A 27,970-nucleotide genomic window follows, 5' to 3' on the forward strand; every position below is an offset into this window, starting at 1 on the left:
GTGTGTGCACATCTCTGGGAAGGCAGGGAAGTAAATTCATAGCTCTGTATCAACTCAAGTACCCTGTAATAAAATCTCAGTATGGGAAACCGGTTCAAATACAGATTGTATATCCCCTCTCAGTGACTATCAGAATATATGTCTGTGTTTAAGGATTATTCCTCATAAAAGGTGATATATAAAAGGAAATAAGAGGCCCAAACGTAAACCAGTATCATATGGATGACAGCTAGTTTGCTCTCCAGCTACTGCTGCATCAGCTATATGTATTTTTTTTCTGATTCGTCTGACTCGCTGAGTGTAATTGTGCTAAATACAATTAGATTCACTAGGTAACCAATATGAATCCATCATATCAAGTAACAATTCACTAGAGCAATAGCTGTTACACCTTGTGATTCATTTTTACAAGAGAATTAATGAGCCTGCCTGATGCCAGTTTTCAAGTATGGGCCTCTACTGATGTGAAGAAAAGCAATTCATGTTTTAAAACCCTACATGGAAACCTAGAAACTTCTGCTACCTGAGATACATTGTGGGGATCTGTAACACCTACCAAAAGTTTATTCTCATGCTGCTTATCTGCAACAACTTTGATTAAATGTGGTGAGGATTCAAACTTTAAAAATTAAAGTTAAATGTCATGTACTCTTCCTTTTCCTACCATCACTGATTTGAAATCTACATTGTTTATATGATTAAATAGACTTCTCCTATGTAGTCACCTCCTATCTAGGCCTATGATTTCTTTACTGAAATCCCGAGGAGTTCTTCACTCATATAACTTCTCTATTGTGGTCTCAACTGAGTATTGGTGCCATGCTAATTTGTGCTTCTAAAATAGTAGGCCCTGTGTGTTACCTTTATAGAATCCCATTCAATACTAAAGATAATACTGTATTAGTTCACTCAATAACTCTTTGCAGGAGTGAAAGTCTGACTTGAGACTTGGTCAACTCCTTTGCAGACTGATAGTCTGCACGAGTTAAAGTCCATTTTAGAGAACTTCACTGAAAGAACATGTTGCATTTTTAATCTCAGACATGTTTGATTTAGGCATTGTTTACGGATCCATAGCTCATTAGTGTCTTGCAGTGATAATCGCCTGTTATATCAGATGGTGTTTCTTCATCTAAAAAGTGTGTGGCCTCATAGCACACCTTTTGGCTATATGAATCAGCCAACAAAGGTGCTAGTATAATCAAAAGCTGGTCTAGCCCTTGATCACAAATACTTGACCTCCATTCAGGACCTGAGCTCCACAGCTATAAGCTAAAATGTCCTATTCCAGAACTCAAGCTTTCTGTAAGGCAGCACACACATTTGCCATCAGCCATGTCACCTTCCCATTCACATGCATCTTTCCTTTTATATGCTCTTAAGCCCTTTGAGTCTACAGCCCGCTGAGTGTTTTTGGATTTGCAGAATCTTTAAGGGATACATTTTCAAAGCTGTTCATAGGCTCTTAGTCATGGAATGTCACTAGGGACTGAGCAGCTAAATCTCCAGTCTTTTACATCAAAAAAAAAATCCCTCTGTCTGTAGAAATCAGAAGAGATACAACTCCACTAGAGGCATTTTAGCTATATGAACAATTTGTATGCAATCTACAGAATTTATTGTGTATCATTACTTTTTCAAATATCCGTATAATCAGAGGAGGCCCCGTTTCTCCTGGTAAAACTGTCCTTCTGAAGAATGGCTGCTATTGAGAAATGGACAGAACTCATCACGCATTGGAGAACATGTGCCTGTGGTACACCCAGCCTTGCTATGAATTCACTCTCCTGATCATCCTTTATTCCTTCTTTACACTGTCAGTGCATGAATGAGAGAAAGCTCCTGGCTGTCATGATGCTTATCCATATATGTGCCATATATGTCCCTGCTCCTTGCTTTTTCCTTCTAAAAGGAAGGAAACTTGGGCGACTTCGATGCGTTGGGATGCTCAGCTTCCAACCCACATTGCTGGGAAGGGATGCTAGGATTTCTATCAGGATTCTTTATGTGAATACACTTTGAAAATTCCATTTTTTGTATCATTTTCCAGGTAGTACTGTAGGAGTTGGCTACATCTGAAGCCACACCTCCCATCACAACTGGCCACTGAAAAGGAGGAGGACAAAAGCTGTCTAACAGTTCTGGGGTGGAAGAGTAACATTGATGAACCCTACCCCAGCACTTCTGTCTGTAGTGCAGGGAAATGGGAGGATGTCTGTTACACTGCTGCTATTCTGATATTTTTTTTCTTCTTCTTTTCCTGCTATGAAGAGTCCAGTGCCTCACTAGATTACTTCTAATAGCTTTGCCAAGCACCAAGGAAAGTGAAATTGGCATGGTCTTTATCATTTGCATTATGACCAACTGGATTCTGAATAGCAGCTGTGAAATTCCCAGAATCTTGTCAATTTCAATCTGCTGTCAATGTGAAAACTATGAGTAGCAGCATAATCACTAGAAATATCTACCTGTATACTCACAAAAATAGTACTATATAAGTTCACATTTAAAAGATTAGCTTCTGAAACATCAGGGCTGGAAAATTTTATTTAAACAAAAGCTTAAACGTTGCACAAATTGATGAATTTCCTCTCAACAGGAAAAGTTTCCGTACCACCACTGCAAGAGGATTTTCAAGCCTATATTTTGTGGCAAATTTTTCCCTCTCATTTTATTTCTTCATTCATAACCGCAAACTCATATTAACTTTCATAATATAATAAAGAAAACATTTTCACACCTTGAGACACATTGACAGGAATGATTGGGTAGCTTAGCCTCTGACTCTTGGCTACAGTATAACCGCACTGGCCAAACTATTTGTGATAGTTAACTTTTGTGATCCACATGGATGATATCCAAATCAAGACCATCACCAAGCCACAGTTTCACTTTGAACTTCAGTTCCATCTCCAGTGTGATGTTAACATTAGGGGAATCAGGAGATATTTGGAGTTTCATGTGTCATTGGCCAAAACTGATTTCTGCTGATTGGTCCATTATAAAAATAGTTCATAATATGGATTTCACTATTGTACAACAATAGACACCTTTCATACTAAATAAATTTGGACCCTTTTAAAAAATATATACCAGCCACCCAGTGGTAGTGGTTAGTTGCAGTTACTCAAAGCAGTAACTTTTACACAAGCACATGGCAAAGTACCCCAGCTAGAAAAAGTATTAATTTCAGCCTAATTATAAGTAAACAAACCTTAACTGGCATAGACTCAATTAAAAAGCAAAATGACTCTGGGGCTGTGAAAGTGATAGTTTTATTTGCTAAGGGTACAAATATAATTGTTCACATTATTAACTCTTAAGGAAGGAGAAAGTGTGATTATTACTGTATAAGGAAAACAATTTTAACTTTAACTATGGTAAAGATGGGGATAGGGGAGCATCCTGTGAGTAATTCAGTATGAAAAGTCAGAATTAACAAACACTAACTAGACATTGGTATAATTAACTGCATGTATTACATTTTCAATTAAAGTGCCACTATAATAACATTTCATCCATAATGAAATGGTAATGTTTGTTATTGTTCTCGGACAGCAGAAATTGCAGGTCATCTTTTATAGGCTTTTTTTCCTGTTTCCCTCATTAAAAAAATGTCTCTGCCAAGCTTAATATCACTGGTGAAACTAACAAAGAAAACTTAAATTATGGTACTTTAGAGTCACCAAAACAATAATAAAAATAAATTAAACCCACACAAAAGCAGCTCAGTTGGGAAGCATTTTCAACATAACTCTTGCAAAGAAATAATAAAACGAGTAACAAAAGAGCTGACATATACCCAAGTTCAGAGTCAGACTGGAGCTGCAGCACTGAGGGGTCTGTGTCCCACTGCAGGGTCCTAAGGGAGTAATCAGCCGTGCAGCACAAAGGAAAAAAAGAACACAGAGAATTAACTGAAAGATGAAAAAAAAAGCTCATTTCATTGATTACATGCTGTATACAGTACATACACAGGACACACCTCAAAGTACAATAGAGAGCCATAATTAATATCAAACAGGTTTGATGCTAGACTACAAGAGCAGGTAATTTATTAAAATTACATGGAACTGAGTACATTGTACTAGTAAACAAAGGAAAGAGACTTTCAGTCTGAGGCTTTCTTTTCAAAATTTACTTAATAAAAATGTGTTAATTTGGATCTTTAAACAATTTACAGACTCACTAGTTGTTCCTTGTGTACTCACAATAAGCTGTAAGATTTGCAGTAGGCATTTATTAGAGGTTACAATGATGGGATGTATGACGTCATGTACTTCAACTCTCCCCATGAAAACCTCACTGAATAATTTAGCCCTTAATATGTCTTCTGAAACTGACAATAAACCATTATATACAAGTTAAAGTCTTTTTTGTGATGTCATGTATGACAAATTATAATGTTTAATATTTTGTGGGATAAGGTAAACAAACAAGTATTTTTTTCACCATATAAGAATCCATCCTGACTTTTTAAAAAAAGTCATTTCAATATAATTACCTGCCACTGATTTTTCTTCATGATGGAAGCACTGTGCTACCAAGAATTGATGATCCAGCAATGCAGCCTTAGCTGAAGATTTTATAATGTAGCACAATGAAACTTTCCCTCTGAGGAGGTCAGATCACTTTACAAACCCCTAGTAAGACTCTCTGCATTCTTATGAAGTGGTGTAATCCCCAATTTATAAATGAAGGATTGATATGCCAAGAGATTCAGCCAAAACTTTAAAAAGTGGCCACTCATTTCAGGTATCTTGATTTTGGCTTCCCAGTTGGAGACACCTCTTAAAAAAGTTGGCCCACGTAACTTGCCAGTCTGTGGCGGAGGCAGGCAGAGAACCCAAGTCTCCCTAACTCCCTTTCCTGTGATTTAAGCATTAGACTATGCATGGTCTTCATTAGCAGATGTTAAAACAAAGTGAAACAAGCCTCCTTATCCTTCACAAAAACAACTCACTTATCTGATGTCACCACATCATGACGGCCCCTAAATTGGTAAGCTCCCCATCTTTTTGATCCAACCCTATTTATTTCAATCCAGATTTCAAAGGTGTACACAAAATATTCTTTACCATGTTACCCAGTACAAATCATATAATCCATGCAGATTTTGCACAATACCTACTACAAAATGGCAACCCCTGCTAATGTATAATCTGAAGAAACTGCCTCAATCCATATAAATGCTGCAACCTACTATACTGATAAGCTCATCACTCGGATGCCAATGTCACTCACTCTTTGGGAAGGTGAGCAAGGTCATGTGCTCTGACATGTCAAAAATGAAAAACAATCAATCAATCTCATAGCCATAAACATGTACAAACTATGAAGAATTATAACAAGATATATAGATTTGGTATGATGCAGGGCATTCGCTCCCATTAGCTATTATGGGAGATGGGCAGCACAGAAAATGTTGTCCAGAGATTTGTGATGTGCTCAGAATTATTCTAGGAGACTTCTCTAGAGCAGGAGTCTATCTTGTCTGCCTAAGCTAGGATGTTGTAAAACACGCAGAGAAGAATCAAGACATTAGTGAAGAGTGGAATTTGTCTCTGAAATGCAGGTAAAGAGTTGAATGTCTGAAGGTAGGGAAAAACCTCAGAGCCTAATGCACTACAGAGATTGCTAAGAAACACAAACCATCTGTGTGAAAATGACCGCTGAAATGCTGCCAAGGGCAGTAATACATAGTGTGATTTCATGAGTAAGTGCCAATTTTTAATGTTATGGCTACCTTGGGGCCACTTATATTTGCACACCCATGTTTTCCAAACACTTAGGAAAAAGATATATGTAGCTTGTTTGAGTCAGATATTCCCTCTTTTCGCCACTTTCAGACCTGTCAAATTTCCAAGAGACAACCAATATTCCATTAGGGAGAATTCCATTACAGTGTGATTAAAATGAAAGCTTAGCAACAGAATGCTCAAGGGCTATATTAGGTCTGTTCAAATTAACACCAGGTCAGAAGTAATTGTGAACTGTTACCATCTAATAGCCATTTGATGTCTTGAAGGAAGTAAGTTCTGAGCTCTCCATCCAGCTAGGAGCTGGACAGATGTCAAAATCACAAAAGACACGACAACAATAGATACTTATTGGTACAATAGCTGAAAGACCCAACAGAGTGATATCAGCTTTATTGTTACTACAATCGCATCTGCAGGCCACAATCAGAGATCAGGATCTCATTCCTTACATACAGTACAAACATAGTAGAGACAATTTCTGGCATAAACAATTTACAATCCAGGTTATGAACATGGAGACTCAACCCCCTAATCCTCTTAAATTTCAAGTTCCTCAGACCTCGAACTATGTCACTTTATGTGTATGGGGCACTATGGGACCCTGAACCTGATTTGGGGCCTCTAGACACTAATATAAATGTTTAAAAAATAACATTCCACCCTTCTGAGACAAAGCCAGCTTAGCAGTTTGGGTGGGTACGGAAAACAATTTTTCAACCTCCACTCAAAAATGTAACAGACCTCCATTCACTGCGATCCTACCACTGTGCACAGAATTGGCCACAAGGTTTGAGGGATGGTTAGTAAGATGATTCTTTGGGGCACTGCCAAACTTGAGTCTGCAGGAAGTGGGGCTTCAGGTCACTAATTTCCTGCTCCAGGACAAAAAAAGCCTAAATTATTGTGCGTAAAAATTGTGTGTAAAAATTTTCTGTGCAGAGGGCCAAAGACAGAACATTTTCCAAGGGACAATATTCCAAATAGTCAGTGTCTAAAATTGTCCCTTGCTACTTCCTGCTACTTGAAGGAATCTCTGAGCATTCTCACGAGTATTGGTATTAAGCCTAATCCTACTTGGACATCTGTACGGTGGACCATGAGTGTCCTAAGAGCTCCATGAAAAATCAGTGGCAACCTTTTAAATCTAGGGCTTGACTTACTTTTTCAGGGTTTTCTTCACAAAGAAAAGGACTAGAAATTATTTCTTCCCTAAATGCAAATTGAAATTAGTCTTGATACTTGTATATGTCCAAAATTGGGAGAAGGGAAAGGACACTGGAGCCTGTAAAATCTGCACTGAGACCAGTTTTGGGCCTAGGAGTGCTGTTTGCAGGTAATCATGGATGCATTGTTGGAGCAATGCAGGGAGTTAACACTGCTGCTACAACACTGGACCTATTCTGAGGACATAAAGTCCAGTGAGAAACTTTCTGAAGTCCAGTGAGAAACTTTCTAACGATTCTAATGGAGTTTGGATCAGATCCATGACATTTCCATTTTCAAGGCACTTTTCACCAAGTTCAGTCACAAAAAAACATTTAAATGGAAAAAAATGAAGTCTCAATTCATATTTTCATTGTATTTACATTAAAAATAGCTAACATGAGTGGAGTGCAACTGAAATTCAGAACAAGGCCCACAATATATTCTCCTTAAGAGTATTGAAAGTCTGAAACTATAAAATGGAGAGGTCATTTTTTGCAGAATTATTTAATACTGATTTATTTGTCTGGCAATATTTGGTTCAGAATCATTCTACTCTTCTACAGTGTGCGTATCTTAGAAGATACAAAAAGCATGTGGCCAAGGAGTGGTCATTTGACCCCATCATCCAACTTTACCACAAACAATTGGGAAGTTAAGCAGTAACTTACCCATTTTAGCCTGGTGTATGAAACACCACTGCAAGGGAACATTCCAGGGGATATATGTTATTGGGCTCAGTGGCAAGAGTAACCAGATGAAGTTCTATGGCATGTGTTATATGGGAGATCTGACTAGATGATCTAATTGTCACTTTTGGCCTTAAAATCTACAAAAATAGATTGCCAGAAACCAACTGTCTGAGAGATGGAGGGGAGTGGGTGAAGTGGGAGCTGGTATGGAAATATGGGGCTTCCTTGCAGATGCCCTTGCTTCCATTGGTCGCCTGAGATCCATTAGTTTTGAGCCTTGAACACCTTGTTTCTTCTGTGGGTGAATCAACACACACACACAAAATGAGGTATTTATAGGAAACTCACAAATGAGGGCTCAGTGAGTTACAATTTGAGAGAGCAGCTCAGAACTGAGCCAGATCAGGCCATTTCCCATCATTCAGAAAGTGGCAGACATTATTTTAGTCAGACTGCACTACATTGTTTCAAAGCAGTTGGTTGCATAAGTCTCCCACACAGTGACAAACAATAGCCCTGCTATCAATCTTCCTGTGACATGTTTGCTGAGCAATTTCTGCCCTTGGTTGTTTGTAGGCTAAAAAACAATGTAGCCATTATCAAATATGAATTGTTCTTCAGCTTTCCTTGAACAAGAAGCTGCATGTAAGGAATGAGGCTTTTAGATCATGGCTGCAACTTATAGGAAAGGTACAAGTGTGGGTCCAAGTTGGGGTTATGGCCAATTAAACTGAACCATTTCATACTCTTCCAACAGAATTCCATATTTTCATATTCTGCATTTACCTAATAATATGAACCCAATTACTACTCTACATGCATCATGTCTATCTGTCATGAGTAAAATTCAGGACTGCGCTTTAGGGTACGTCAACACTGAAATTAGACATCCTTGGCTTGCTCATGCCAGCTGACTTGGGCTTGGGCAAAGGGGCTGTTTAACTGCAGTGTAGACTGTTAGGCTTAGTGTAGACTGTTAGGCAGCCAGATGTGTGGGGACCTTCTCACTTCACAGGGTCCTAGAGCCCAGGCTCCAGCCTGAACATCTACACGACAATTAAACAGCCTTAGCCCAAACCCTGTGATCCAAGTCAACTAGCATGGCCAGCTGTGGGTTTTTCATTGCAGTGTAGACATACCCTTAGATGTTACATTCCTTCACCAGTTAGTAGAAAAAAGACATCATTGATCCTTCAACTAGTCTCCATTCTCTCCCACATCAGAATAACCTGCAAAAGACTACAGGGAAGAAGAGAACAAGATCAAAAGTCAGTGTGGTCTAGTTGTCTATGATATTTTTCTGCTTCTTGACATTACTAGTAAGCTGGCCCTGGCATTTGGCACTCCCTAATTCAGAGCAGGAATTTAGGAAGACTAGGAGAGACAATTGCACAAGTCACAATGGGACATGAGAGAGGTCTGAGCAAAGGAATACCCGATTTTGTATTGCTACTACAAAGGAAAAGATGGACCCCATTGTGCTACCATGTATTATTGAAACACACCTCCAGAAGCTCTTATTCCAATCATATAACCTTAGTGATTTTTATGTAGATTACATGGTTACTTGATTTCTTTGTTATACTTGTTATTACTCTGGTGATAAACTATTTGCTTTCCCAGATATTCCCAGGTCCAAATTTGAAATATTTTAGAAAGCTCCACCAATGAAATACAGTATTTAAACACTGAAGGTCTGGTCCAAAGCCCACTGGATTCAGTGGTAATCTCTCAGGTGACTTCAATAAGCTTTGATCAGGCTTGACAAGAGTATAAGAGGAAAATCTCCAAAGTCAGTGAAATTAAAGATCCTACTAAAGTTTAATCCACAGAATAAAAGTGAAATGTATAAGCGCGAAATATCACTGACACAATCAGATTAAAATATCAGGCCCAACACTTAATCCTCTGTGCAACATGGTGGAAGCATTATTGCAGCTGTCCCTCCCTGAAGCTGAAACCAGGTTGTTACTTCAATTGCTGATACTGCAGAATGTTATTCTGCACAGCTTCTCTTCTTCCCAAGTCACTAGCCTGAAAATCAGTGCTTTCAGAGAGGCCACACTTTGAAACAATGGAGAAGCTAGACTTCCAAAGGGGGCTCTGCTTGGGCAGACGATCACACCACAGCATTGCAAATTGGGGCCTTGGAGCAAGACAGGAGGAAAGCATACATACTCTGGCCTGTCATTTCCTGTCATCAAGAGCTGCTTTGCTTTCCTAGTAAATGGAAAAACTACCGACAGTGCAGTGACTCCAAAGGGAACAGCTGAACTGCAATATTCATATGTTTCATTAATGACACTCCCAGCAAAAGTAACATGTCCTGTCCTAAAATGGTCTCTCTAGAGTGGAAATATTACTACCAACTAATCCTCACTTATTATGGAGGACCTGGTCGTGACTCCATCGGTAAGGCTGCAATGAGTTTTTCCATAGATCTGAGGCATATCCCATAATGCTTAACATGGCAATTTGCTAATTTCAAACACAAGAGACAGGATATGGAGGAGGGCAGCATGTGTGGCAGACTAAGCACTGAGGCACCTGGGCCCACTAGAGTCTAAAGTGGCTTTAAAGTAAAAGGAAAAGTGGCTATCCTCATTTCCCTTGTCCCAGTAGCTAATGGCAGTGGTAGACCCAGCAAAATGCCAAGGCCAGATCTGTGAGGCACCTCTTCCCTCCTGTCTCTGGAGCTCCATGTATTCCCAATCCAGTGCTCATATCTCATGCTCTCCCTCTGATCTCCCTGTTGGTCTTTCTTAGAGCCAACAAAGATTGGATTTGCCATGGCAGCTAATTGCTGGAATACATGGGGAGCCTGTAGTTATTGGTTTTCATTGTGAATGGAGCAGGCAAAAAGATCAATCAATAAGAAAAACATTGCACAGAACACTACAGTTTGATTTGGGTCAAAATTTCCACAAGGCTCAGACCAATAAGTACTTTAAAGTATGGTGCATCTGCAAATTAAAGGAATACATTGAAAAACAGATGACATCAAACTCATCTATTTAAAAATAATTTATGTAAGAATAAGCTTACTGTGAAACGTATTTAAAAGACACCAGGAATACAGACTACTTCTAAAGTATGTGATTGAATGTACTTTTTCATTATGAAAGAAAACATTGCTGCCTATCTTCTTCTCCTTTGACTTTAACACACGAGTTATCATTCTAACATTGATCTAATTTATATCCTATTGCTACCCAAAATTCTGGCCTTGACATTTATGTTAATTTATCAGCAGAGTTACTGTCAACAGCATGTTGTATCTGCTAGCATGGAAGGTCAAACAGTTAGAAGCTTTTGCTGAGCCCACAAATCTACAAAGACTTACTGTAAGTGTCACAAACGGTAGACTGTCATTTGAAACTGGATTAATAAAAAGCATGTGCACGAGGGAGACAGGATTACATGATACCGATCTGTAGAGAAGCCATTGGTTTGTTTGCTCCTGTAGCACAGGAATCTGTAATGCCGCTTGAACACTTTCCTTCAGATATGTATCAACTCTTCAATCTTATTTTTTATGTTTAAAACCCCAAAATAAACTGGGTAAGAAAAGAAAGCTTAGAATATTTTAGCCACTGGATTTTTCATGTCTATGCCAAAATATCTCAGAAAGCTAATATGTCCTTGTCTCCTTGATTGTAAAGGAATTGCAGGGGCCAGACTGAAAGCCATTGAATTAATGGGATTCTTGTCATTAACTTAATGGGCTTTGGATAAGGTCCCATAAAAAAAAAGCATCATTGGCCTTTTACCAGACATCAGGAGCCACAGAAGGAAAACGAACACTACAGCCCTTCAGGGAAATCAAACAGATAAACATGCAGGTTGATGCCTTCATCATCATCAGACATTGCTGAACTGAAGAAGATGGAAGACTTCAGAAATGGAAGAATTTCAGCAATTTACAGTACTGTGGGCTACAAGGCGGTGTGGCTTGATGGTTGCTTCTTGAGATCAGTGGTTTTCTCTTCAAAATCACCATTCTCTAATCTCTTGCCTTAAAATAATGTTCCTTTTGGTCATCCTCAGAATCTACAAGCAGACATGGTGTTATAGACATTGTACGAAAGGGACTATTTGTGTGAATAGATAAGTAGGATCTAGACCAAAATGGCGAGTGAGATTTTACCATACTAAACATAACATGAAATTAACATTGAGGGATCTTGTTTTCCTTGTGCTTCAGAAAAGAAGGACTTGTCCTACAGCAGAGATTGCACCAGTTTAACTCAGGATGTGTTAAACTAGGGTGAAATTTGTGTGAGGACACATTTCCATTCTGCTAAATCCTGACTTGTCCCTGTTAAACAAGTGAAAGGATTTACTTTATGACTAAAGTGATTTATTGCTGTGGTTTCATAATTAATAATATAATTTTGTATTATCTTGTTGTGTAGCTGCTAATTAACTTATTTTGAAAAAAAATGGAAATTTTAGGTCTGAAGCCAAGATGGGAGCTTTCCCACAGCCCTTCCTTTGAATGGTTAGTTTTAGGCTTAATAACTTTCAGTTCTAGGCAGATGCCCAATAACCATGGTGACAAAACCACCCATTTTCACCTACAACTACACCAGAAGAGTACGCCCCATCCTTTCAGATGCAGACCTGCCTACAGTGATCCATGCATTCATGGCCTTCAACATGATTTCTGCAATCATATCTAGGAATAAAGCCACAAAGCCAGCACAAAATGTTACAAGTGCCTTCATCCTGGTCTCAAGTTTCTTACTTGGGAAGTCTAACCCCTTTATCTACTATAAAGTGCTTTATATACAAACGTTGCTAACTTTTAGTCAGTTTTTTAATTTCTCTTCCACTAATATCTATTGCAGATCTTTAGCAAAGCCAAAATATACAAAGTTCTACATCTCTAATCCTGGAATTACGAGGCTCAAAATATATTTCTTAGACACTTGCAAACTAAATTGATTTTTTTAATCCTCCAGTCATCCTTCTGACACAGTTAAAGCTAGAAAAAAGAGGTGTCTGATCATGAACCATGTTCCCAATGTTGTTCTAAAATAAACCACTAAAAATCCTAGCTGAGGATTCATTCTAGGTAGGACTTTGAATTTAGGCAAGTTGACTCCAGGCAGGCTAATCACCCAAATTATTGTGAAAGCTACTGAGCAGGAACTTTTTTCTCTTTTCAGAAGACTAGAGAGAGTCCTGGAAGTAAGACAGAATACTCCTAATTCAATTTGAATAGTTAGGAGATAACCATGAGTTCTAATATAACTAATATGTGACTCAGAAAAATTATCTGTTTTTCTTGCTAAACTTAAGTTTAGCAGTGTAGTAAGTGTAGATGGGTTTACTGAATGCAGCTGGAGCTCATGTTTCTAAGACATTTATAAAGCATTCCTTGGGAATGGCAACCTCCCTGCCTCCTCCAATTTATGAGCATGGAGAAACTTGCTAATGAGAAAAATAATCAAGATCCAGAGGACTGAACTGCATATATGAAAGTCCTAATGAGGCCACAAGCTCACACACTAAAGGCTTGATTCTAATTAATATAGACCATTCTGACTTTATAACAGGCAGCACTGAAAATATTCCTCACTTTCTAGTCAGATGAACTGAGACTTAAAAGCAACTTGCTTCATATTGTCCCTAAGAATGTCTTCTTGTATTATAGGATAGCAAAATGTTGGCATAGAGAATCTTTGGAACTTTAGGGCTTTATACATATCTAAGCGTATGTACATGCTTTGAGATAGATGAGCAGATTGTGTCCTGTGCCTGGGCCAGGCACCAAAGGAGGGAAAAGATTGCAGAAACCTCCTCCACCCCAGTCCTCTTATGCGCCTGTAGAGGATCCAGCCATAATGTGACTAGGCAGCTCAGGCACTATGTGAGGCTAGTGTCAGCATTAGCCCTAGCCGAATGGGACGAAGGTGAGCCTAAGGCTCCGTTGTCATTTAGACAGCTGGGCCAGGAAGCAGATCAGACATTTCATGTTGCTTCCATTAAAGGGTAGCAAGGGTCCTGCTATATCACGGTACCCCAGAATACCAGAGAAAATCAGCTGAGTAAGCCGAATTCTTCCTGCAGTGCAGCTCCCTCTGCACAACTCATGACAGCACCTTAAAGCCAATCTATCCCATTACAATGAACTGAACTAGAAGATTAGATCCGCGTGCCAAGAGGTTCTGATGACGAAGTCATGGTAACTATGGGAGGAATGTAATAAATGATGTGTGGTACTACTCTTGTCATGCAATGGTAATCTTCCTTATCTCTATATTCTAGGAGATGCACATGATATGGTAGCTCATTTATAAATTTCCCTAGTGCTATATTACAAATTCTCACCTATTTCTAATCTCAGCTGCCCCAGTTGTGGTATACAGCTGAAATTCCACTGCTTTTAGAACTACATTGTCACACACACTTTCAGAAACTTTGTATAGGTATTTATTAGCATCTGACATTGGATTGTTTATAGGGGAGAGACTGTAGGTTTCTATTCAGATGATGCCCATCTCATAAAATAAGAAAGACTTATATGCTGTTTCTACCATATATGCATACAACTTGCACTCTCACCAATTCTTCATGCTGTCCTTATCATGTTTTCCAGTGGACAAAAGTAATTAACAATTTATTTATTAGAGTAAAATCTTTCACCTCCAGCACCTAATGTACTGTGTATGGCTAACCGAGCCTGCATACTGCATTTCTCTTCTGTAATTTAGATCCTAAATTTAATGAATGATTATCCCTCCCGAGGAGTGTGCAATTTGATTTCTGACATTCACATTTCAGAGTAATAATACAGATAAGTGGAAGTTTCTTTTAATGACCTAGGTGGAAGGAGAGATTATTTTCTGGAACCCTTTCCCAAGTTCTTATGACCAATTTATTTTCCTTCCAATAGATCCTGAGTTTTCACTATGATCTGGATATCATTTTAAATTTATTCCTTATTGGCTTAGCAAGCTGAACTGTGTGCAAGTTGGTAACTAAAGCAGCTCTTTAAAAGTGATTTAAAAAAAACAACTTTTTACACAATCAAGAAAATCTGCTGTCAGTGAAAACTATTACTGCTGCTCCCAGGGAATAACACCACGTCTGCTTTTTATACTAACACTTTAAGAAGACCCTATAATTTGTGAAACCAGTAATACAATTAATTCTGGCAACCTGAAAACCTGAGCAATAGCAACACATCATCACTGTGCAGAACCTGTCAAATATATTAACTTAATGATAGGGTAACTGACCCTACTGAATTGTAGTGCTTAGTAAATTAGAAAATTTTGCTTGAGTACTTTCTTCTGAAAGACCTTGGCTGTATCCAAAGAGGAGAGATGAGAGAGGACATACACTGCCCTGATCACATCCGTTTACCAAAATAAACATTCTCCTAGTCCTTTATTACTAAAACAGATTGGGATCTGCCCTCTTCCTTTTCTTCTTGACTCACATCTAGCTCCAGTGAAACAGACACATAAAGGAGTGTGACATCCTAATACTCAGTTTAACTAGTCAAATTGTGCTGTTCCACTCTACTAGATAAGGAACTGATTAAAAATAAAGCATTGTAAACGGGTCAGCAATGTGTCCGTACACGGACACAAGTGTCCGTGGTAAAATTCTGAGGTCCGTGGTAATTTTTCAAAAAACTGAATGACTGAATGACATAAACCCCTCCAATGTCCATCACTAAGTAAAGTAATTTTGTCAAATGTCAGTCGGGTAACATGGTCGTGCCGACCCCTGATTGCAAATAAAAGGCTGAGTCACTAAGACTGCAAGCTACAGTGGTTTCATGCAAAGTGCATGAAAAGAATACAGCACAGGAGTTTGGTGGATGAGAAGACTACAGACACTGGGAAAGGGAGAGATCATCAAAGAAAATGTTACTTATTATAATGATTAGGCGCTAAGAACATCTGCCATCATTTGACACCCTTTTCTGACATAAATGGTGATCAGAGAAATTAAAAATAAAAGCTACAAAAGAGTCATTACAAAGCATCTGAAAACTTGTCTTCTTTCAGCTACACTCTATAACTTCTCAGGCAGCTGAATGCTCTAGATGTGCATCTGTCCCACCCAGGCCATCACAGCAGCAAGAGGCCTCTGTGTATGACCTTAAGACATAAAGCAATGCAAAGTGTAGTTAACCTGCGGGTGGAGGCACTGTACCCAAAAGCAAAACAATATTAGGAGTAAAATGGAATCATAGCAGCTACTAATTGAATCAGTTTGAGGCAAACTGCTGGTGAAACTCACAATCCAGGGCGGGCCAGGGGGAAAGAAGGGGGCGGAGAAGGGGACTTTAATGGTTCAAGGGACCAGGGCTGTGTGACAATTCAGAGGGACACAGGGGAAAAAGTTTGGACCTGTTAGAAAATAATTCCCATGCTCTTACATGGGCCTAGATCTGAAGGAAGAGCCAATCTACATGAAAACTACTACCATATTCCATAAAACACAATCTGGAGGTCACAGTAACTGCTCTGCCAATACTACAATGGGCAGAAAAGTATACAAATAATCAGACAGTAAGGTGCTATTGTAACTAAAAGATACAAATAGGGTTGCCAACTTTCTACCTGCACAAAACCGAACTCCCTTGCCCCCACCCCCCCACAGCTCCAGCTGGGGGTGCAGGCTCTGTGGTGGGGCTGGGGATGAGAGGTTTGGAGTGCCGGAGGGTGCTCTGGGCTGGGATCAAGGGGTTTGAAGGGCGGGGGGGGGGATCAGGGCTGGGGCATGGGGTTGAGGCATGGGAGGACATGGGAGGGGGTCAAGGGTGCAGGCTCCAGGCAGCGCTTACTTCAAGCAGCTCCTGGAAGCAGCAGCATGTTCCCCCTCTGGCTCCTATGTGGAGGTGCGGCCAGACGGCTCTGCACACTGCCCCGTCTGCAGGTGCCACCTGCAGCTTCCATTGACTGTGGTTCCTGGCCAGTGGGAGCTGCAGAGCCGGCATTTGTGGCAGGGGCAGCATGTGGAGCCCCTGGCTATCCCTACCCTGTAGAAGCCGGAGGGGGGACATGCCACTGCTTTTGAGAGCTGCGTGGAGCCAGGGCAAGGCAGAAAGCCTGCTTTAGCCCCACTGCGCCACCGACCAGACTTTTAAAGGCCCAGTCAGTAGTGCTGACCGGAGCCACCAGTGTCTTTTTTCAACCAGGCGTTCTGGTCGAAAACCAGATACCTGACAACCCTAGATGCAAATAGCTGTGGTTCCCCCCCCTCCAAATTCAAGTCCTGTAACTCAAGAGAGGAACCACACAGCATTGAAAGAGAACATGTGATGCAGTTGCAAAATAAAATGTTAATATTCTGGTGTTTTAACAGAAGTGTCATATGTAAGACACTGAAGGTAATTGTCCGACTCTATTTGCCACTGGTGAGGCCTCAACTGGAGTAGTGTCCTGTTTTGAGTGTCACACTTTAGGAAAGATGTGGACAAACTGGAGAGAATCCAGAGGAGAGTAACAAAAATTAAAAGGTTTAGAAAACCTGACCTCTGAGGAAAGGTTAAAAAAATGGGCATGTTTAGTTTTTAGAAAAGGAGGTTTAAGGGAGACCCAATAGTGATTAGTTGTTCTCCATGTCCACTGAAGGTAGGACAAAAAAGTAATCAGCTTAACTTGCAGCAATTAAGATTTTGGTTAGCTGTTAGCAAAACTTTCCAATTCTAAGGATACTTAAAAAGAACGGGAATAGCCTATCGAGGGAGATAGCGGAATCCCCACCATTGGGAGATTTTTAAAAATAGGTTAGATAAACACCTATCAGAAATGGTGCAGGTATATTTGATCCTTCCTCAGCGAGAAGGACTAGAATGATGACCCGTCAAGATCAATTCCAGCCGTACATTTTTATGGTTCTAGGTAGGGCTGTCAAGTGATTAATCACAATTAATCGCACTGTTAAACAATAATAGAATACCACTTATTTAAATATTTTGGATGTTTTCTACATTTTAAAATATATTGATTTCAATTACAATACAGAATACAAAGTGTACAGTGCTCATTTTATATTTATTTTATTACAAGTATTTGCACTATAAAAAACAAAAGAAATAGTATTTTTCAATTCACGTAATACAAGTACTGAAGTGCAATCTCTTTATCGTGAAAGTTAAACTTACAAATGTAGAATTATGTACAAAAAACTGCATTCAAAATAAAACAATGCAAATTTTAGACCCTGCCCCTGCAATCCACTCAGTCCTACTTCTTGTTCAGCCAATCGCTCAGAAAAACAAGTTTGTTTACATTTGAGGAAGATAATGCTGCTCGCTTCTTATTTACAATGTCACCTGAAAGTGAGAACAGGGGTTCTCATGGCACTGTTGTAGCTGGCGTCGCAAGATATTTACATGCCAGATGCGCTAAAGATTCATATGTCCCTTCATGCTTCAACCACCATTCCAGAGGACACGTGCCTATGCTGATGACAGGTTGTGCTCGATAACAATCCAAAGCAGTGCGGACCGACATGTTCATTTTCATTATCTGAGTCAGATGCCACCAGCAAAAGGTTGATTTTCTTTTTTGGTGATTTGGGTTCTGTAGTTTCTGCATCAGAACGTTGCTCTTTTAAGACTTCTGAAAGCATGCTCCACACCTCGCCCCTCTCAAATTTTGGAAGGCACCTCAGATTCTTAAAGTTGGGGTTGAGTGCTGTAGCTATCTTTAGAAATCTCACATTGGTACCTTCTTTGTGTTTTGTCAAATCTGCAGTGCAAGTGTTCTTAAATGAACAACATGTGCTGGGTCATCATCTGAGACTGATATTATATGAAATATATGGCAGAATGTAGGTAAAACAAAGCAGGGGACATACAATTCTCCCCCAAGAGTTCAGTCACAAATTTAATTTAATGCATTATTTTCTTAATGAGCATCATCAGCATGGAAGCATGTCCTCTGGAATGGTGGCCAAAGCATGAAGGGGCATACAAATGTTTAGCATATCTGACACGTAAATACCTTGCAATGCCAGCTACAAAAGTGCCATGCAGATGCCTGTTCTCACTTTCTGGTGACTCTGTAAATAAGAAGAGGACAGCATTATCTCCTGTAAATGTAAACAAACTTGTTTGTTAGCGATTGGCTGAACAAGAATAGTACAGAGTGGACTTGTAGGCTCTGAAGTTTTACATTGTTTTGTTTTTGAGTGCAGTTATGTAATAAAAAAATCTACATTTGTACATTGCACTTTCACAACAAAGAGATTGCATTATGGTACTTGTATGAGGTGAATTGAAAAATACTATTTCTTTTGTTTATCATTTTTAGAGTGCAAATATTTGTAATGAAAAATAATATACACTCTGATTTCAAATACAACACAGAATACAATAATATATGAAAATGTAGAAAAACATCCAAAATATTTAATAAATTTCAATTGGTATTCTATTGTTTAACGGAGTGATTAAAACTGTGATTAATCGCGATTCATTTTTTTAATCACGATTAATTTTTTTCAGTTAATTGCTTGAGTTAACTGCGATTAATCAACAGCCCTAGTTCTAGGATTACCACTGCAATTCCGTACCCAAAAATGTTCCATGTACTATACTCTGCAATTCACTTCTTGAGAAAATTGAAGAACAAAAAAACTGCAACCAAAGGGCACGTGAGCCAACCCAGCTTTTATAGCGGACTAAAATGCACAAAAAATTACAATAGTATTGAAACATAAGGACAGCTAGTTGATAAAATCCCTCACCATAAGCAAATCTTTTCTAAGAACCAGCTCTTCTTTATACTGCACTGCATAAGACCTGATCCTGCAGACTTTTATATTTATGCAAGCAAATTTTAAACACCAGAGTAGTCTAATTGACCTCATGGGGTTCAGATTTGTTTCGAGATATGTAAAAACTCCTGCTTCCTTGGCATAGCACTAGAGTTTTGCTTAAGTAGGAATTGCTGTTAAAAAATCCAGTGCAATGCCTTCATCCACTTGGACACCATACTAGGAGGAGCAGTGGTTGTGACCACAGAAAACACTATTGACCTACAGATTAGACTGTGGGAAATAATTCACTCAGATTTCAGTGCTATTATGGAATACCAGATTAAAGCAGGAAGTAGCCATTCATAGATGGTGACTGAGATAGCTACAGCACTACAGAGGTGGCCATAACCTCAATATTTCCTGATACTATTGTCTTCATTCTGACCAAAGGAGTTACGAGGCACGCAGCAGTGTGGGCAGCAAACTATGTGAGGTGTAAGGAGCTAGAAAAGACTATAGGAGAAGTGGTAGGAGGAAAAAAGATAACAGTGTATCTTTGTATATCCAAGGCAGCTGAGCCTTTCACCATTTACTGAGGAGTAGAGAATGTGGCACCAACCTTGCAGGTGCCCCATGCTAGATGGGAAACCACAAACACAATCCAAAGGGATTTCAGTGCTCATGCACACATGTGTCCAGGCAAGGAACATGATCACAAATAACCCCCCAGAGAGGTGAATTTCCAAATGGATATTAGCTGATGTTAGCTGACAATATGCAGACACTGTAGATCTTTGGAAAAAGTGGATCACTTATGATTTGTCTGGGCATCTGATGTCAGCAGCCAGTGGGGCTCCTGGGCATGCAATAAACCAACGGGAACACACTCTCTTCCTGCTAGTAGTACAGAGCTCCCAAGTAAAGTCCACGGGAATTTATCATTGCCTATCTATGCCACAATAGGTCCACACTGTCAGGTACAAAGCCACCCAAGTGTGTCCACTCATCACAGATAATTTTCAGTATTCATTGTTACATGTGAGCTGGTATGAAAATGCTCTGTCCCTACCTATGACAAGTATAAGGACTTTCTCAGAGTCAGTGGGTGGTCAACATGTTCCTTCAAAGGCCAAGATTCATGCATATTTGTTCTGATTGCTCGCATCCCATATGTGTGAGAAGCTATGGGAGTAGGGAGTATCCAGCATCACCTCCAGAGGTCAGGAGCACATGATCACTGTCGAAGGCGCTCGGTGCTGACTTTACCCCCTGTAGAGGGCGAGGTTGTTGTTGCTCACCACATTAACTGCACTCAGGCTCCCTGCCACAACCCCTGACTCATCCGATGTTCCATGACATTCACTAAAAACAGATTCTAACTGTGATTGCATGATACTAGCTGGACACTAACAATGACTCCTGTTTTGGCAGGATGAATCTCCTCAGTTGCACTACCAGGTTGCCAAATGTCACTTTCCCCCAATGGACCACATCTCTCTCTCTTTCACACACACACACACACACACACACACACACACACACACACACACACACACACACACACCCTTGTCATCAACCCACATGGTCACACCCATTATGTTGAAGGCATAACCAAAAACATACACCATTCTGAGGAAGCTCATTATAGGATCCTTCAAGTCTGACATGTAGAGAGTCCTGGTTTGATCCTCCATAGACAGAACAACTCACTGGTTATGACACACGGTTCATCCCATGCTATCTGCCAGTTCATGCTGTAATACAATTTTCAACTCCTCTGTGCTGCCTCAAGGAGTGCAGGAGGTGGAACAGGCACAGAAATACATTTGATTGATCCAAGCAATTTGGGAAATAGGCATGCTGATAAACCTGCTTTGACTGTAATTCACGCCCTGTAGATGCCAGGCAATTAATGAAGCCCTCTGCATGCATTAGTAGAGCTCTAATGAATTGGTTTGATGGAGTCTGATATTGAAGACCAACATATTCCCAGTCCAGAGCTTGCCCAGCACAAAGAGAAATGCTAACACCTTCAGAAAGCAAGGTATAGTATTCCTCTGTCTGTCTAGATTTACTCTCCAACCAGTGAATGCCAATACATCACAAAAAATCTAATTTGGATCTTCTATCCAGCTGAAAGCCCTCAAAAACTCCATGTCAGTCATTTCTAGCACCATTATGCATCTAACATCAGCTCAGACTCACCTGCCTCCTGTCATATTCTGCAAGGCAAGTCAGGCTGCTTCAAAGCCGTACTTTCATCACCCAGTGAAAATGCTCTGCAAATTTCACATGAAGATCACGCAGCAAAAAATCATAAAAATTGGCTGAACAGATAGTTATGGTTTCATAGGCGCCACACCAATCTGTAGCCCTCCCTAAAATACCCTCCTAATAAGCCTAATGACACCATACATTTTTTAAACCATTATCTTAGTCCAAGGATAACGGTGCTTGCAGGATAACACTACAAGCTGAATAAATGTGTTCCCAGACAGGGCCAGCTGCCATGTCAGACTAATTCACTCACTACATTAGAGCAGCGGGTCCCTCCTCCAATGTACTCTTTAGTGTTACTACTCACGATTGGAGTACACAGGGTGAAAGGGGAACACTGGAGAAAAGGGACACAATGACAAAATCAAATGGAAGTCCATTAATATGTAGTGTAAAGCAATACTTGCTGGAAGCTACTTATCTAAGCAAGCCAGCAGACAATAAGGCCAGTTACTCACCATTACCTAACTGTATGCCGTATGTCCCAGAACTCGTCACTGACATACTTTGGAGTACGCAGGAGATTTTTAACAGCTATTAGGTCACAGCTCTTAACAGAGATCAGTGTGAGAGTTGCAAGATAGCAAAGATGCCCACCTGTCCTAGCTCTTTGGATTCATAGATTATAAAGGCCAGAAGGAATCTTTAAGAGTATCTAGTCTTCCCTCCTGAAGAACACAGGCCGCAAGATTTTTTTGAACGAATTCCTGTTTGAACTAGAGTATATCTTCTAGAAAAAACATGTAATCTTGATTTAAAAAACATTCCAGTGATACAAACTCCACCACAACCCTTGGTAAACTGTTCCAATGTTAAGTCACCCTCATTGTTAAAAATGTTCACCTTATTTCTAGTCTGAATTTCTCTTGCCATTAGATCTAATTTTATCTTCATCTACAAGATTGAAGAGCCCTTTTATCAAATTTATTTTCCCTGTTGTAAGTATTTATAGAGTGGGATTAAGTCACTCCTACCTTTTCTTTTGTTAAAACTAAACAGATTGAACTCCTTCAGTCTATCACTATAAGGGGTGTTTGTTCCAATCCTTTAATCAGGCTCATGGCGTCTTCTCTGAACCCTCTCCAATTTATCAACATACTTCTTGAATTATGGACACCAGACCTGGACACAGTAGTAGTCAAGTGCCTTGACAAGATAATCTGTCTCAAATGTTCTCAGTGAGTATTAATAATGTTTACAAGTACCTGATCGAATAGCTTTCACTAAAGTATCAAGAGGAAGGTAGTCATATATTTAGCGCTGCAATCTCAAATTGGAACATATCCCACCTCCTGAAGCCAAAATCCATACCTTGGGACTCTGCTTTGATGGAAAATTCCAATTTGGAGATTACAGTGATAAATATGCACCCCTCAATATTACTGTATCATCCAGATGCAATATCCCACCTCCTGATGCAAAATCCATGCCTTGGGACTCTGTTTTGATGGCAGTTCTTCCTTTGGCAAGTGCTTCAGCATTTAGTGGTCAGAATACCTGCAAGATTTGCTGCTTGTCTGTACTTGCTTGTTATTCCTGCAGTCACGGACAGTGGGTATCGTAGGTTGGTGGAGGGCTGTGTGTGGCCCTGCTCGCACCGCAGCCCCAGTTCCCCTCCTACAGTTCCCGCACTCTGCCCTGGCCCCAGGTTGGCTGGGGCTGGTCAGCTGCCTCCTGCAGGTGACTTGGGGTAGCTGGGGGCTGGTACCATGCTGCCCACCCCAGCACTCAGACCATGCCACCCCAGCACTCCAGGGCTGGGGGCACTGCCTTACTGCCCAGCGCTCTGGAGCTGGCCCTCCTGGAGTACTGGGGCTGAAGGGTACTCCGGCCGTGCTGCCCGCCATCCCGGCACTGGGCTGGTGGCTGCAGTGGGGTTGCTGTAGGCTCCTGCGGGAAGGGAGGGCAGACTGGGAGGGAGGCTGAGCCTCGGGCACAAGGGGAGGGTCAGGGGGCTAGCCTCCCTCAACAGCCATGTCACTGGCCACCCATGCTTGCAGTAGTGTTAGCAACATCATCAAAAAATGACTAGTTGTAATAGAACACCCATTTGTGGTTGAGGCATTAGCAGTGCAGGAACTGCCCCCTCACACATCTAAATTATCCAGTCTGCAATTTGCTCATTGTTATCCGGCTTTCCAAGGAACTGAGAGTGAGGGTGGTTCTTGCGAGACAGCACTAAATACCATATTGCTTCTGAGACAGATGGCAATATGGGTAAAAGTGCATCACCATCATGGAGAGTAAAATAAAAGGAGGAAGAGTAGTGCCTGATGTTTATAAATGCTCAGTGAGCAGAGACTAGCTGCCATGAAAAATCATCATCAGATCCCAGATTCAGCATGACGCTATAGAGATCATAATATCAGAAATGGACAATGCACATAAAACGCAACTGTAATTTCTGGCACAGAACTCAAACCCTCTAGTAATCAGACATGATGGCAGACACATCGGCAGACCGCAAACCCAGGGCTGGGTTTAACAAAGAATACGTGGTATATTCACAGCAATCCAGAAAATACCTTCAAATGTATAGCTAATTTTGAGACACTCCAGATAGGTTGAAAGCATTGAGGAAGTATGGGCCAAGACAGCAGTGCTGCATGATGGTGTAGCCTTGACACTAGCACAATCTGTTACCAGCACTGCCAGCTATCTTAGAGACCTCACTGACTTCCTGAGGAAACTACAATCCTTTGGTAATCTTCCAGAAAACACCATCCTAGCCCCTATGGCTGTAGAAGTCTTTTACACCAACATCCCACACAAAGATGGACTACAAGCCATCAGGAGCAGTAGTTCCCGATAATGTCACGGCAAACCTGGTGGCTGAACTTTGTGACTTTGTCCCTCACCCACACTATTTCAGATGTGGGGACAATTTATATCTCCAGTCAGCAGGACTGCTAGGGTATCCGCATGGCCCCCACAGTATGCCACAGTTTTATGACTGACTTAGAACAACACTTCCTCAGCTCTCATCCCCTAATGCCCCTATTCTACTTGTGCTACACTGATGACATCTTCATCATCTGGACCCATGGGAAGGAGGCCCTTGAGGAATTCCACCAGGATTTCAACAATTTCCACCCCACCATGAACCTCAGCCTGGACCAGTCCATACAAGAGATCCACTTCCTAGACACAACAGTGCCAATAAGCGATGGTCACATAAACAACACCCTATACCCGGAAACCTACTGACCACTATACTTACCTACATACCTACTTACCTTCATCCAGACCACATCACATGTCTACAGCCAAGCTCTAAGATACAACTGCATTTGCTCCAATCCCTCAGACAGAGACAAACACCTACAGGATCTCTATTAAGCATTCTTAAAACTAAAATACCCACCTGCTGAAGTTAAGAAACAGATTGACAGAGCCAGAAGGGTACCCAAAAGTCACCTACTACAAGACAGGCACAACAAAGAAAGTAACAGAACGCAACTAGCCATCACCTACAGCCCCCAACTAAAACCTCTCCAACGCATCGTCAAGGACCTACAACCTATCCTGAAGGACGATCCCTTACTCTCACAGATCTTGGGAGACAGGCCAGTCCTTGCTTACAAACAGCCCCTCAACTTGAAGCAAATACTCATCAGCAACTACACACCACACAACAAAAATACTAACCAGGAACCAACCCTGCAACAAACCATGGTGCCAACTCTGTCCGCATATCTATCAAGGGACACCACCATAGGACCTAACCACATCAGCCACACCATCCGGGGCTCATTCACCTGCACATCTACCAATGTGATAAATGCCATCACGTGCCAACAATGTCCCTCTGCCATGTACATTGGCCAAACTGGACAGTCTCTACGTAAAAGAATAAATGGACACAAATCTGATATCAGGAATTACAACATTCAAAAATCAGTAGGAGAACACTTCAATCTCTATGGTCACTCAATAACAGACTTAAAAGTGGCAATTCTTAACAAAAAAACTTCAAAAACAGACTCCAACGTGAAACTGCAGAACTGGAATTAATTTGCAAACTGGACACCATCAAATTAGGGCTGAATAAAGACTGGGAGTGGATGGGTCATTACAAAACCTAATTTTACCATACTAATTTCCCCCTACTGTTACTCACACCTTCTTGTTAACTGTTTGAAATGGGCCACCCTCATTACCACTACAAAAGTTATTTTTCCTCCCTTGGTATTCTACTGTTAATTGAATTGTCTCATTAGACTGACCCCCCCCCCCCCCACTTGGTAAGGCAACTCCCATCTTTTCATTTACTATGTATATATATACCTGCTACTGTATTTTCCATTCCATGCATCTGATGAAGTGGGTTCTAGCCCACAAAAGCTTATGCCCAAATAAATTTGTTAGTCTCTAAGGTACCACAAGGACTCCTTGTTGTTTTTGCTAATACAGACTAACACGGCTACCACTCTGAAATCTGTTTTGACTGTCAGCAACAAATGCAACTATTGTTGACAATGATGCGAGTACTTGTGTAAGCCATATTGTGACAGACAGCTCCCTCCAAATGCAAAGATGTAATCAATGGATTAAGCATGCCGACACCAGCACATAAACCACTGTCAGCATAGCATCAATGTACAATATATTGATGTAGCAAGCCTGTATCTATTATAAATTAAAGCTTCTAGTAGGGTGTCACACACCAAGGTGTAGACAGTGCAATCTAGTGTATAGTGCAGGAGTCTAGCCTAGTAGGGCTTGTCCACACTAAAATGTTATAGTGGCACCGGCACAGCAGTGCTGCTGCAGCACTTCAGTGTAGACACTACCTATGCCAAGGGTAGATATTCACCCACTGGTGCAGGCAACCCAACTCCCCAGGTCAGCAGAAGAATTCTTCCATCGACCCAGCACTGTCTACACTGGTAGTTAGGTCAGTATGGCTAAATCTCTCAGGGGGATGGATTTTTCACACCCCTGAAAGATGTAGCTATACTGATGTAAAATCCTAGTGTAGACCAGATAGAACAGGTCATGTGGGTTTACTGGGCCCGGCCAGGCTCATGGGATTGCTTGGCAAATGAGCCCAGAGGCAGTGGCATTCCTGACATAGGGGAACCACTTACATTGGGGATTTCAACCAGAAATCATCTGTCAAAATAGTGGTGTGGGTTTCAAGAAGTATAGCCACACCCCTCTCCTCCTGCTCAGTTGTACACAGTGATCAGGTATACTGAGATTTCCCCTGCAGCACGCCACATAGCAGAGGAGTGCAGATATTCATGCTGGAATTCACTGGCTCCTGGACACCATTAAGGGTGAAATTACAGCTCGCTAACTTTATTCGTGGCTGAATCAATGGCACAAGTGTGGGTCATCCCATAAGCAAGTACATGATTCTTTTTTAATGAATTCAGAACTGCTTCAGCGTTTTCCTCTAGCATCTACATACTCTGAATCAAGTGCTCGCAGAGTTGATGGAAAGATCATATTGCTCTTGTTGGCTGAGCCCAAATGATCCAGAGGAAGTTTTGTGACATTACATATTGAATCCCAAGCTAGCATTGCCACAGGGGCATTTTGTAGGGAACACTGTCATTGTGAATAGCAGCCTGTATGCTTCTTGCACATATTTGCCGTTTCCTCTCATATCCAAGGGGTTTTGACAGATTAGGGTCGGCTGTCTGACTATGAATTTGGCATTACATTCTTTTCCAGTTTTTGAACTGCCTTATTCTTACTAACAGGTTGCTACTTAACTAACTCCACTGCTTCTAAATTGCATGCCGCATTTCTGGAATGGGGGGAAGGCGATGGGTGCATTTCCTCAGTGTCTGTGTAGCCCAAATACCACAGTGGCACTGAAAAGAGAGCTCATTAGGTTAAGTAAGGAAACTATACATTCTCAGCATCAAGAATATGATCTTTCTATGTACAAGGTGTGTTTAGCATGGGTACTAGCTGTGTCATGCCAGCAGAAATGTTGCTTATTTATGGATAATGGCTTATTTAACTTCCTTTTATATCAGCTCTTGCAATGATAATATAGCAATTGTAGTGCAGGCCAAGGGAAGGAAAAATGAGTTCTACGTGCTCTTGGAACCTGGTAAATGAAGCCACCTGAAGCCCAGGGTCAATAGTGTCTATGAATGTACAGATATGGCTGGGTGTGGTCACTCTAACGGGCAATTCCAAACTATACAGTGGTCAGTGTAGCTTCGCAGGCTGTTTCCCAGGAGTTCATGGAGGTTTGGATAACACACCCTCCTGTCGATGCCTGGAACAGTCACAGAGTGCTTCACCCTTCCTCAATGCAGTCACTAGAAGATTCATCATTCA

The 27,970-nt window shown here is 40.8% G+C and overlaps 1 protein-coding gene across 6 annotated transcripts in view; it reads right to left on the bottom strand.

Moving 5' to 3' along the window:
- Positions 1 to 27,970, bottom strand: part of DYNC1I1 (dynein cytoplasmic 1 intermediate chain 1) — a 267,273-nt gene that overhangs the window by 210,062 nt on the left and 29,241 nt on the right. For 3 of the 6 annotated variants that reach the window (XM_038391986.2, XM_038391988.2, XM_038391989.2), the window contains exon 5: positions 3,803 to 3,862. The exons of the other annotated variants lie outside the window; for them this stretch is intronic. In XM_038391986.2, coding sequence (XP_038247914.1) covers positions 3,803 to 3,862 — 60 coding nt within the window. The remainder of the gene's footprint in view (positions 1 to 3,802; positions 3,863 to 27,970) is intronic. 6 annotated transcript variants of the gene reach the window in all.

The sequence above is a fragment of the Dermochelys coriacea genome, chromosome 2, assembly GCF_009764565.3.
Source record: "Dermochelys coriacea isolate rDerCor1 chromosome 2, rDerCor1.pri.v4, whole genome shotgun sequence".
In the NCBI taxonomy this organism is placed as follows: Eukaryota; Metazoa; Chordata; order Testudines; family Dermochelyidae; genus Dermochelys; species Dermochelys coriacea.